The 13,439-nt window shown below is 37.5% G+C and overlaps 2 protein-coding genes across 9 annotated transcripts in view; one reads left to right on the plus strand and one right to left on the minus strand.

The window, feature by feature from the left end:
- CCDC196 (coiled-coil domain containing 196) overlaps nt 1-5,837 on the plus strand; it is a 137,305-nt gene extending 131,468 nt beyond the window's left edge. For all 5 annotated transcript variants that reach the window (XR_014810975.1, XR_014810976.1, XR_014810977.1 and 2 more), the window contains 2 exons: nt 5,386-5,444; nt 5,638-5,837. Coding sequence is in view for 2 of the 5 variants with exons in the window: in XM_084969505.1 (XP_084825631.1) it covers nt 5,386-5,444; nt 5,638-5,760 (182 nt within the window). In the remaining 3 variants the exon portion in view is untranslated. The remainder of the gene's footprint in view (nt 1-5,385; nt 5,445-5,637) is intronic.
- Nucleotides 1-13,439, minus strand: part of LOC102162169 (uncharacterized) — a 58,981-nt gene that overhangs the window by 41,309 nt on the left and 4,233 nt on the right. The gene's annotated exons all lie outside the window — the stretch shown is intronic.

Below are 13,439 nucleotides of genomic sequence, written 5' to 3' on the forward strand. Positions count from 1 at the left end.
TTATCAACAGTGATATGATAGGGAGATGATTTGGTATTGCTCAGTGTTTCCCAACTTCTATGTCACTTGGACTATTTATTCAATATTTTTCTGTTTATATTGACTTTAATTTCTTAAATGCTTCCTTGAGAAAAAAATTGTATTACTCTTTTAAGTGAAAAACCAGGGAGTTCTGTTGTGGCTTAGTGGGTTGAGAACCCAGCATAGTGTCCGTGTGAGTGGCCTTGCTCAGTGGGTTAAGGATCTTGCGTTGCCATAAGCTGTGGCACAGGTCACAGAGGGAGCTCAGAGCCGGTGTTGCTATGGCTGTGGCATAGGCCTGCAGCTCCAATTCCAACCCCTAGCCCAACTCGTATAGGAACAGCTGTAAAAAGAGAGAAATACCAGAGTTCCTGCTATGGTACAGTGGGTTAAGAATTCAGCTTCAGCAGCTCAGCTTTGATCCCTGACTCAGCACAGTGGGTTAAGGGATCTGGCATTGCTGCAGCTGTTGTGTAGGTCAAAGCTGCAGCTCAAATTCAGTCCCCAGTGAAGGAACTTCCATATTCTGTGGGTGCAGCCATTAAGAAAGAAAAAAAGAAAAAGAGAGAGAAAGGAAGGGAGAAAGAAAGAAAGAACGAACGAACCAGTGTAGTTTTCTATAATAGAAAGTAAGTGTAATAAATATACAGAAAACAAAATTTTAGCATTCTCACAAGATGGTGAAGCCTAAGGTCTGTTTTATCTTTATTAGGAAGTGAGATTAGCAAGATGAAGTGAGTTTTAAAGAAAACCAGCACCAAATTGAAACTTTTCTCCTTGATGTCATCAAGGCATCAAGTTTGAAAGAATCAAAAAGGAAATAATTTTCTCACTGTGATATATAGTATTTAAAGGCTGTGTTCCAGAACTTTCTGAATTTGTTTCAACTGCCACCTAAAATCATCTCACTATTGAATTTTGGGAAATAGCAATTTAGTGGGAAAAGCACTGGATTTAGAGTCAGATATGTGAGTTGCAGGCCTTACTCAGGATACCTGGGCCAGTCATTTTGTTTCAGTGTTTTTCTTTACCTAAAACACCCATATCATGTTACAAAGCATGTTGAAAACATATGGTTTTGTGTAACCTTCACAATAACTTTATGGGGTGGGTAGTATAGAACAAGAAACTAGTTCAGAGAAGCCAGACTGTATATCCAAAGCTCACCTCCTACAATATAAAGTGACAGTATTCCAGTATGTGATTTCTCATGACTTTTCCACCTCTAAAGGCTATGATTTGAACCCAAGCTTATTACTTGTTTAATGTATAATCCTCCCAATAAAGAATCATACATCCAACATTAATCTGTTCAGTAACAAAAGAAATGGCATTTCCAAAATGAGTTGACAGATTTGTAATTCTGCATTTATCCCAGTAGGTGGCACCAATCACATCCAGGCCTCTAGTCCATAAATAGCGGTAATTCAGGAAACTGCAGGGAACCATTAGTCTTCTATCCCCCTTAGGACAAAATGTGCTACATTTATATATCAAATGAAAAAAGAAAAAAACTATTGATATTTTTTCCATGTTTCATGATGCTGAGTTTTATTACTGGCAGCCTTGATTATACCATATTAAATTCAGTATTCTGCTGCAAAATCTGTACCTATTACTCCACTCTGAACTACTGTGTCCTCCATTCCAAAAATAGCCACTCTCCATTTCCTCCCCAATCTCTATCTAATATTGTTTTTTTTTCCCCTACCACAGATAAATCAGTGATTAGAACAAGGAATTAAAAAATCAGGCATTTGGGCAAGGCGGTGATTTTTTGAAGTTTAAGTACTTAATTGTTACTGTATAATGTTTCATTACCTTTAATTTCAAAAGAATTGAATTTCACAAACCTGTCTTAAAGAAAGGCTAGCATGTAATTTTGGACACACCTCCCAGCAAATCAGGGTACAGCCCTTCTGTTATTTCCAAGTGGAGGGAGGGGTTTTCCCACTGCTTCTAGCCAGGAATTCTTCCTCCCACGTCAGTTGTCCTGTGTGCTGGTTGGCTGCATTGCAGTGGTGTGATCTATTTGGTTTGGCAAAATATAATCCTATGTTAATACTGACTTTGTTAGACTTCAAGAAATCCCTATTTGCAAATTCCCTTGAGGCTCAGGTTGCAGCATTATCATTGTCAGTCTCACCTTTTTAGCATACTGCATCACCTAGTCTTAGAGAAGAAAAAAACGTTTTATACCCAAGGTGAATCTTTCCTTTTGGTCATTCCAGAGACAGGTCACATTTAAAGCGATTTACTTCCAGTCCAGTGTAAAATTACAATTTGACCTAGAGTATATGGCTGCCTTTCCCAGGCTTCTATAGAGTCAAGAGAGCAGTCCTTGGCCTTGGCAGTCACCTATCTTAAAGAATACAGACACAAAACAATCTTTAAATTCCGCTGTTTCCCATCGCACCTGCTGGTGTTTAAAGAAGAGGTTTATCTTCCATAGTAATAGAACAGGTGAATAAGACACTTGATTCGGACAGCCTTGATTTTCTCTCCTCTCCCCTCCCCCACTCCTGAACCCCCACCCCAACTCAGCATTTCCTTGAGCTCTTTTGAGAAGATGCTGAAGGTTGCATGTGAATATTTTGCTACACTTATAAATTCAGATGAAAGCCCAGTGCGGTGGGAAATGAATACTCTTGAGACCTTATTTATTCTATAACTCTCTCTATTCTGAAAGCAAATCATTCTCTCTGGCTTTAACCTTTACTTCACTTCAGTATTACTCTTCCTGATAGCTGAAATACACTCCAGCAGGTGCTGCTGAAAGGAAAATAGTAGTGTTAAGCTAAAATTCTGAAAGGCAGGGGCGGAAACCCACAGCTAGCTCAAATCTGGGTCCTTGATAAATAGCATTGCTCTCAAACAGGCTTTTTAAAGCTTTGCAGCAGCTTGAACCTTCTGAATGTCAGTGTTAGGTTCATGGTATTAGTAGGTCATGAAGTTAATTTCTAAACTAGGTCACTCTTTCACTTCCTACAGAACCCCACAGAAGTCCAGGGGAGAATAAAAGTCTTCTTTCCTGAATACAAATTTTGAAAGTTGAAAAAAAAATGGTATTTTTATTAAATTATGATTATTTAAATGACTGACAATAGGTTCTAAACTTTTTTGCAACACACATTCAGGAGAGCAACCGTTTGTCTAGGATAGAGTTGTCATATTTAGCTAATAGAAAGAAGATACCAGTTAAGTTTGCAGATAAACAACTTTTTAGTATAAATGTGTCTCAAATATTGCATGGGATATACTAAAAATTATTTGGTGTTTATTGACATCCAAATTTAGCAGTGACTCACACACCTACAGTCAACTAATCTATGATAAAATGGTAAGAATATTCACTGGAGAAAAGACAGCCCCTTAAATAAGTGGTGCTTGGAAAACTGGACAGCCACATGTAAAAGAATGAAATTGAAACACTTCCTAACACCATACACAAAAATAAACTCAAAATGGATTAAAGACCTAAATATAAGACCAGATATTATAAAACACTTAGAGAAAAGCATAGGCCAAAAACTCTAACATAAACCACAGCAACATCTTCTCAGATCCACCTTCTACACTAATGACAATAAAAACAAAAATAAACAAATGGGACTTAATTAAAATTCAAAGTTTCTGCACAGCAAAGGAAACCCTAAACAAAACGAAAAAACAACCCACAGAATGGGAGAAAATATTTGCAAATGAAGCGACTGACAAGGGATTAATCTCCAAAATTTACAAACTCCTTCTGCAGCTCAATACCAAAAAAAAAAAAAAAAACAAAGAACCCCATCAAAAAATGGGCAGATCTAAACAGACAGTTTTCCAAAGAAGACACACAGATGGTCAAAAAACACATGAAAAGAGTTTAACATCACTCATCATTAGAGAAATGCAAATCAAAGCCACTATGAGGTACCACCTTACACCAGCCAGAATGGCCATCATCAAGAAGTCTACAAACAATAAATGCTGGAGAGGGTATGGAGAAAAGGGAATGCTATTACACTGTTGGTGGGAATGTAAATTGGTGCAACCCCTGTGGAAAACCGTATGGAGATTCCTCAGAAAACTCAAAATAGAATTACCATTTGATCTAGCAATCCCAGTCTTGGGCATCTATCCAAAGAAAACCATGACTCGAAGACACATGTATTCCAATGTTCGTTGAAGCACTATTTACAATAGCCAAGACATGGAAACAACCTAAATGTCCATTGGCAGAGGAATGGATAAAGAAGATGTGGTACATATACACAGTGGAATATTATTCAGCCATTAAAAGGAAATTAACAGCATTTGCAGCAACATGGATGGACCTAGAAATTATCATGCTGTGAAGTTAGTCAGACAGTGTGACACCAACATCAAGTGCTATCACTTACATGTGGAATCTAAAAAAAGGACACAATGAACCTCTTTGCAGAACAGATACTGACTCACAGACTTTGAAAAACTTATGGTTTCCAAATGAGACAGGTTGGGGGGTCAGGGGATGCGCTGGGGGTTTGGGATGGAAATGCTGTAAGATTTGGTTGTGATGATTGTTGTACAACTATAAATGTAATTGAGTAAGAAAAAACACTAGAAAAAAAAAACAAATTTAACAGTGACTTATATTTTGGTCTGGCAACTCTAATCTAAAACAGACTCACCACAGAGCCTGTTTAGTACCCTGCAATTCTCCTCCTTTCCCCATTTATTGCCTCCCTTCTCCATCTCTCTCTCCGCCTGCACCTGTCTTTCTCTCTGCCTCCTCTTTCTCATCCCCACCCCCACCTTTATCTTGCTTGTTCTCTGTTGTCCATTGTTTGCCATTTTTGTGGAATATGTATCTGGGTTATCAGAGGGTGTGCATATTATGTAACTTATCTCACTTCTTCATTTAAAAGTTGTACTGGAAGCACACTTTGTAGGCTCTTAGAAAACATTATTTTTACTTGATGTAATCGTCAAACGATTCCAACCCCCTCACCCTGTGGGACATGAACTCTCAACAGAAAAAAAGATTGACCACTTCACCTTTTAAAATATTGTTCAAAGTTTCCTGGTGACTCAGTGGGTTAAGCATCCAGCATTATCACTGCTATGGCTCTGGTCACTGCTGTGGCATGGGTTCAATCCCTGGCCCAGGAACTTCTGCATGCCACAGGCACCGCCAAAAATTTTTTAAAAATTGTTTGATGAAGTTATTTTCAAAAACAATAATTAGAAAATCCACATCAATACTAACACCACAGTCAGTCCTACAGTGATACAATGAGATGATAATATGATGAATGCTAATAGCCTTGCAACTCCAAATGAAACTAGCTGTTTTTTTACCTCAAAGAAAGCTCCCATTTTCCTGATTTTTCCCATCAGGTACTACGGGCACTACAACCATAGGCAGAGAAACTCCTGGCAAAAATGAACCTAATGTGGTGAGAACTACTTTCATTTTTTAAATCATTTTAAAGGGTTGAATAGACAGTGGGTATAGATTTTTGGAATGCATTTGTTAATGTACATTATAATTTAGTATTTTTAGAGGATCTGCAAAGCGAATGCCAGGACAGTTGGTGTTTTAGCTGTCATATATTTCTTTCTTTCTTTTTTTTTTTTTCCCTGTCTTAGAGAATTCTGAGATCAAAGAACTACACAGAACAACAAGGAGCTAAAGGAAGTCAGTTTGATGATGGAAGAGGGAGGCTCTTTTTTCTAAGGTCAATGCCAGATGAAGTGCTGAAGGATTTGTAGGCTTTCACTCCATTTGCTTTGGACAGATTTAAAGACTAGGTACAGTCATTTGTGTTAATTAAAACCTCTCAAACCTTTTTTTAGTACTGTTTCCATTTTCTCTCCCCCCCAAAATGGGTAGAAATGCTAGTTAGATTCTTGGCCTTAAGCATGTCAGGAATTTAGTTATTTAGGAATTGTAAACAGTCTCTGATTATTTTGATAGTTTTGTGGGGTTTTTTTGGTCTTTTTAGGGCCACACCTGAGGCATATGGAACTTCCCAGGCTAGAGGTCGAATCGGAGATGCCTACACCACAGCTCAAGCAACTCTGGATCCTTTAACCCACTGATGGAGGCTAGGGATCAAACCTGAGTCCTCATGGATACTAGTGGAGTTTGTTACTGCTGAGCCAAGATGGGAACTCCTATTTTGATAGCTTTTGATTTTCGACTGGATTCAAACCACATTGTGTGCTGTTAACAAGTCCATAAGAAGCTGCTCCTCTCCACCTCTGAAGTGTTAATTTTGGGGCAGATCCTCCACAGGCAAATGAGCAAAAGGAGGTACCAAATAAGGAAATAATACTCAGACTCCTCTTACTCTCTCACCCACCACATCTATCTGCCCTTTGATACTGCCTCCTAGTTATCTATTCCTTGAATATCTTCTACTGTCCTAGTACCACTCTCTTTCCTGCCTGGATTTCCACAGCCTCTTAATTAGTTTCCCTGTTTCCAGTCCCTCTAATCCATCTTCCACAGCACCACCGAAAGTTATCTTTTCTAAAAGAGAAATGAGATCATGTCACTTCCCTACAGTTTCCCTTTGACTTTAGTATAAAGTCCAAACTCCTTCACAAATCATATAATGATCTGCCTTCTACCTACAGCCCCAGTCTCATCTTTCACTATAACCCCCTTCCCTCATCCATCTATATTGAGCTGTACAGAAATATTTGCAGTTCCCCTGATGCCCCATGAGTTCTGTTATTTCCATGCCTTTGCACAGAGTTGTTCCTCTGCCTGAAAGATTCTTCTCTTCTTGTCTGCTTGACCATTGCCTATTTCTCCCAAGGCAGTGGTGCCATTCTGCTATCCCAGTAATTCTCAATCCTGGTTGTGTATTAGAATCTCCTTGGGAGCTTTTGAAAACACCAATTCACTAAGTTCCTCTCCAGATCATTTAAATCATGATCTCTGAGAGAGGGAGAGGGCAAAAGCATCTGTATTTTTTAAAAGCTCCCCAGGAAATTCTTATGTGCAGCCAGGTTTGAGAATCACTCTTCTAGTCTCTCTTACCTCTATCATAGCACTTAAAAAACTATAGTGGAGTTCCCTGGTAGTATAGCAGATTAAGGATCCAGTGTTCTCACTGCTGAGGCTTTGGCTGATGCTGTGATGTGGGTTCCATCCCTGGCCATGGAACTTTTGCATGCCATGGGTGCAGACAAAAAAAAAAAAAAAAAAAAAAAAGAAAGAAAGAAAGAAAGAAAGAAAAAGAAAAAACCCAAACCAAAAAACTATATTCCAATTATTTGTTTATCCACCTATCTCCCTTACCAAACTGTGAGGCCCAGGACTGTCTTGCTCATCTTTTTTTTGTTTGTTTGTTTTGTTTTGTTTTGTTTTAGGGCACATGGAGCTTCCCAGGCTAGGGGTTGAATGGGAGCTACAGCTGCCGGCCTATACCATAGCCACAGCAACATGAGACCCGAGCTGTGTCTGGGATCTACACCACAGCTCACAGCAATGCCAGATCCTTAACCTACTGAGCGAGGCCAGGGATTGAACCCGTATCCTCATGGATACTGGTCAGGTTCATTTCCACTGAGCCACAACAGGAATTCTTGTTCATCTTTTCATGTCAGCCACCTAACACAGTACCTAGTATTTAATAGAGGCTCAGATATTACATGTGGCCCACAGAAAGTTAATTCCAAAATCCCAGGTCTTTTCACACCCTGTCCTGAGTCAGTATGATACCACTGGAACATATTGTAGTCCCTGTGATCTTCAGATCTTTTTTTTAAATTAAGCTGTCATTAATTTTCTATCACATGTCAATAGAAAGAAAGTTGATTTGTTATAAAACATTTCATAACTTGTAGGAATCCTTGGTGTGGGTAATAAGTAAAGTAAGCCAACTGATTAAAAATCATCCTTCTCCCAATGTCAATTTAAATTTTTAAAGGTGGCTTTAAAGGCGGATTGTTATTTTTTTATTTTGGCCACATCTGCAACATGTAGACGTTCTCAGACCTGGAACTGAACTCACACTACAGCAGTGACCCGAGCCACAATGTCAGATCCTTAACCCACTGAGCCACCAAGGGACTCCTAATAACGGATTTTTTAAAATGTACTTTTGGATTGGAAAAGTTTAAATGAACTCACAGAATTAGGGCATTTGTTGGGACTTTAAATAAGTATAAATCTCCATCACTTTACAGAAAGAACACTGCATTTCAGATATGCTGAAAGGGTACCCAAAGGCCCACAGTTAACTGAAGCTATTAGCAGTTAAGCTAATTACTGGAGCCTAGGTGTTATTACTGCCAGTTAGTATTCCAATTTAATTCATATCTTTCCTCTCTTGACCACAAAAATAACAGGCTTTGCAGTCCTGAGACAATTAGTATCATGTTCTACCAACTGAGTTAGCTGAGTGTGTAATCCACATTCTGTTTCAAGAAAGCCACCTCTTGTACTTAATTTAGCCTTCTGTGCTTTAGCAGTCCTGAAACATTTTCCAAGTCAGTTAGATTAGATAGAGCAATGAAAACAAAAAATCAGGAATGTAAAATCTGTACCACTGACTATCTTGAATAAGCCATTTAATCTCAGGGCCCAATTTTAAAGCTGAGTTAAAAAAACACCATTCAAATGTTTTAAAATCATTTTTTGTTTGTTTTTACCACTGAAATGGGTTTAGATGAGGATCTGGCCTTTTTTTTTTTTTTTTTTTTTCATGAACCAAGACAAGAAATAAACAATTCACTTGCTAGCAGATACGTATAACTTCTTAAAAAAGGAATCATCTGCCGTCTCTAAAGTATCCATGGCATGTTCATTATCATCAGGCTTATGACTTTTCCCTCAAATGCTCCAAATCTTTCAACCTCATCAAAACACAAAACTGAAATAGTATAACCTTTTATTCTACTGTCTTTAAGACTTCACATTGGACTCTGACTTGCACCTATAAGGCAGAGCAAAGTTATCAGTTAGACTGGCTGGCTATGCATGGGTATCTGCATTTTGATAAATCCAGGATACGGATCTCAGCTTTGTGGGAACAAATTGATTTGGTCAACTTACCCAACATATCAGAGACTCATTCGAGAGAACCAAACTCCCAAGAGAATCACTGATAAACTCAGTATTAGTTTAAATTACAGACAAGGCTTTACCTTCCATTGTGGTTGGAATATGTCTATATTTATGACATTTCCATCTCAGAATCAAATTATTAGGGAAACTGAATTAGTGATTGGAAAGTATTGGTGGCACTGAAACATTACAATTTTATACTCATAATATTCCAGTTATGTTTCTCTGAGAATAAAAACCCTGATATTTTTTACTATACTTGGGAGATGCATTTCAATTTTAAGTTCAATTGAGGAAAACTCTATCCTATCAGTAATACATTTAATAACCATAATCTTGGGTAGTGCTATTTTTGTGGCTCATTTATTTTACCTTGACATTCTAGCTATTCAGGGCATATGTACTAACATTTCACTCCAAAAGTTGTCTTTTCACAATGACCATAAAGTGATTAGTAGTATTTGTCACACTTCTTTCCTAAATGAAATAGGGCCAACAACTGTCTGCTACTTTCATCTTTGGTTTAGAATTGTAATCATAAAAGGGCCCAAGTGACAGTATGCAATATTTTGTCTTAGGCTTTTGGATCTAGGCAGAAAATCCAGCTTTAGTATTGTTTGTGTGAACTATGGCCACTTTAAATGGTGACTCCTTTTACAGGCATAGCCTTCTGCAAGCTGTTACATGCCAAGGCAAATTTCTAACAGCCCTGGAGTTGGGCTAAGCCTGCATTGTTAGCAACTCAAAGTCCCTATTGCTTCATATGTTATGTATTTAACCATCAAATATTAGGACATGAGAAAAAAACAAGGTTCTGTGTTGGAAAGGGGTGCTTGCTCTGTACCCAATCAATTCCACAGCAGTAGATCCATAGGCAGATAAATATGAAATGTAATTATTACATAGTAATATGAAATTTTTCAAGACAGCTGAAAACTCCATCATCTCTGCATTCTTTACAAATTTATCTTGCTTCCTAACATTTTAAACTTTTACTAAGGTTCATTTTAAGCTAAAATACTGGATAAACATTACCGTCAACCATATTTCCTCTAGATATTAGTCAGTTTGGGAGAAAATGAAGTTACTTAGGTTAACGAAATAATTTTTGTTGCTTTTATGGAGACAAAAATATTTTTATAGGGTATCTGGGCTTTGACTATGTGGAAATCAATTAATAATAATAATTTAAGAAAAGCATAGTGATTTTGAATTTTAAAAAAATTCTCTTAAGCTCAATCCATGTCAATGGTTAAGTCTGGGACTATCTTTTCTTGACTTATGAATACTGAATCCTAAAAACTGAAGGTCTTATAAGCAGAGCCCATTTAGGAAATCAAATAGCTTCTGAACACAATGTTATTTTTATTTAACAAATATCATTCTCCTTTCCCTTATATAATAATTCCTTCCTCTTCAAGCAAAAATCATACTCCTCTCCTTTGTATATCCTTTCTTTGAATTAAGTAGGGAGAAAAACCAGTGCTTTCTTTAGATATAAAACTTTCTTGTTTCTGATGTCCTTCTTTCATCAGATAAGCAGTCTGATAAGTGGTGTCCTTCTTTCATCAGATAAGCAGTCTGGTAAGTTGTGACCTTGTCAGGACACACTGGGAAGAGCTTCTCTATCTTCTGAATATTAACATGAAATAATGTGGGTAGGATCAAAGGTATAAATTAGAGTCCTCAGAAAAGAATAAAATCTTACTATATGGTGGAGAGAGATAGGAGTCTGAAAGAGTGAACTAACTACTAATCTATCAAGTCACCAGCCTTATAAATGGTACCCAGATACATCCTCCCTTGATCTTAAGACAATTTGTAGGGTACAATTGATTCTGATCCTCTGGGTGAGCACATGACTGAAGCCTAGCCAGTCGGAAAATGTTACTCTCTTTGCCTTAGTGTTTTTGGGATGCAGACATGACCTAAACTTAAGGTTTCCAAGTATTTTGGTCTCAGGATCCCTCTAATTTTAAAAATTGCTTTTGGCTTAAACTAGGATCAGTCACTTGCAACCAAAAACATCCTCGTACATGTGGATTTCCAGTTTGGGACCTCAGAGGAAGAGAGTAGGTAAGGGTGAGGAAAAATACAAAGGGACAGGTTACAAAATAATTATTCAAGCAGCAGTCAGGGCAGCAGAACTATACTATCGAAAGCCCAAGGAAGGAAAAGTTCAAATTTATTTTAATAAACATGGCAGACATTGGAAAATACGGTCCTAGTTGTTCCCAAATAAGTATCATCAAACTCCATGAGCAATTGAGGTGGCTTAGCTCCATTTCTCTAAAAGATAACAAGGGCATCAGAACTAAAATCAAAATGTCAATTTCATTAGTAGGAATGAATAAATTTACCTTATTAGACTTTGGAAAATTCTAATTTAGAAAACTACTTCTCACCAAAAAAACAAAATAAAACAAAACAAAAAAACAAAAAAAGTTCTCGTTGTGGCATAGTGGTTAACGAATCCAACTAGGAACCATGAGGTTGCGGGTTCGATCCCTGGCCTTGCTCAGTGGGTTAAGGATCTGGCATTGCCGTGAGCTGTGGTGTGGTTGCAGACACGGCTTGAATCCTGCGTTGCTGTGGCTCTGGCGTAGGACGGTGGCTACAGCTCCGATTAGACCCCTAGCCTGGGAACCTCCATATGCTGCGGGAGTGGCCCCAGAAATGGCAAAAACACCAAAAAAAAAAAAAAAAAAAACAAAAAAAACCTACTTCTGAGGGAAAAGCATTAGGCTACTTGGGTCAACTATTAAAAATTTCCCCACTAGTCTCTATCCTACAGAGCTGCATTTCCTCTAAAAATATATCTAATTTCTAAATCCCAGCTTTTAAAGAAAACTTTGAACATTCTAATAGGCTGAATTTGTAATTTATATGTTTTCATGGATATACACAGAAATGTAATCTATCACTGCCTGTACTGGGTTGAATAGTGTCCCCTTGAATTTTATATCCACCTAGAACTTTAGAATGTGACCTGTTTGGAAAGAGGGTCTTTGTAGCTGTAATTAGTTAAGATGGGGTCATACTGGATTCAGATGCGCCCTAAATTCAGTGACTGGTGTCCTTATAAGAAGGGCGAGTGAAAAAACACACAGGGAAGAGGTCCATGTGAAGACAAAGGCAAAGACTGAGTAATGCAATTATAAGCCAAGGAATTCCCAGAATTGTCGGAAACCATTAGAAGCTAGAAAGAGGCAAGGAAGAATTCCTCCTTAGAGCTTTTAGAAGGAGTATGGCCTTGCCAACCCTTTGATTTTTAGACTTCTGGTCTCCAGAATCACGAGAGAATCCATTTCTGTTGTTTTAAGCCACTGAGTTTGTGGTACTTAGTTATAGCAGCCATAGGAACTAATACATTGCCTAATTCAGCCAGTCAACAGTTCATCTAAGCTGCAAAGCTACCACTTTATTTAAAGGATGAAGAAAAAGGCCCATATTCGTTTAAGGTTATAGAACCTATTAATGGGCAGATTTAGAACTTATCTCTGAAAATTCAAGACATTTTAAAATCATTTCTAATTTAGGAGTGCTAGAGGGAATAAAGGTAAAAGTAACATAAAGGTAACAATGTAACCAAATATCTGCTCTTCACCTTTAGTTTGAGATAAAGGAAAGGATTCTCTTGGACATTCACCCATACAGCTCTCATTCAAAACTTGCTAAAAATCCAGGCTCTATGGTGACAGATTATTATAGAAACTGGGTGTATAATATCTGTCTTCAATTTTAAATCTACTCTCAAAAATACTCAAATTCTTATAAAGGTAAAAATTTCCCATGACTGAAGCAGGAAGAAATAAAAAAATATGAACAGACCATTACAAGTAATGAAATTGAATCTGTGATTAAAAAACTTCCAAAAAACAAAAGTCCAGGACCAGATGGCTTCACATTTAAATTCTACCAACATTTAGAGAAGAGTTAATGCCTATCCTTCTGAAACTAAAGCAAAAAATTATATGGGAAGGAATACTGTCAAACTCATTTTATGAGGCCACCATCAGCCAGATACCAAAACTTGACAAAGATACCAGAAAAAATTAAAATTGTAGGCCAATGTTTCTGTTGAACATAGATGCAAAAATCCTCAATGAAATACTAGCAAACTGAATCCAGCAATACATTAAAAGGCTCATATACCATGATCAAGTGGGATTTATCCCAGGGATATAAGGATTTTTCAATAACAGCAAATCAATCACTGTGATATACCACATTTATGAATTGAAGAATAAAAACCATATTCAACCATATCTCAATAGATGCAGAAAAAGCTTTTGATAAAATTCAACCCATTTATGATAAAAACTCTTCAGAAAAGTGGCCGCAGAGGGAACATATCTCGACATAATAA

This window comes from Sus scrofa, chromosome 7 (genome assembly GCF_054392235.1).
Source record: "Sus scrofa isolate SSC_HxYL_T2T_F1_AM1 chromosome 7, Sscrofa_HxYL_maternal_Yorkshire_Landrace_v2.0, whole genome shotgun sequence".
Classification (NCBI taxonomy): domain Eukaryota; kingdom Metazoa; phylum Chordata; class Mammalia; order Artiodactyla; family Suidae; genus Sus; species Sus scrofa.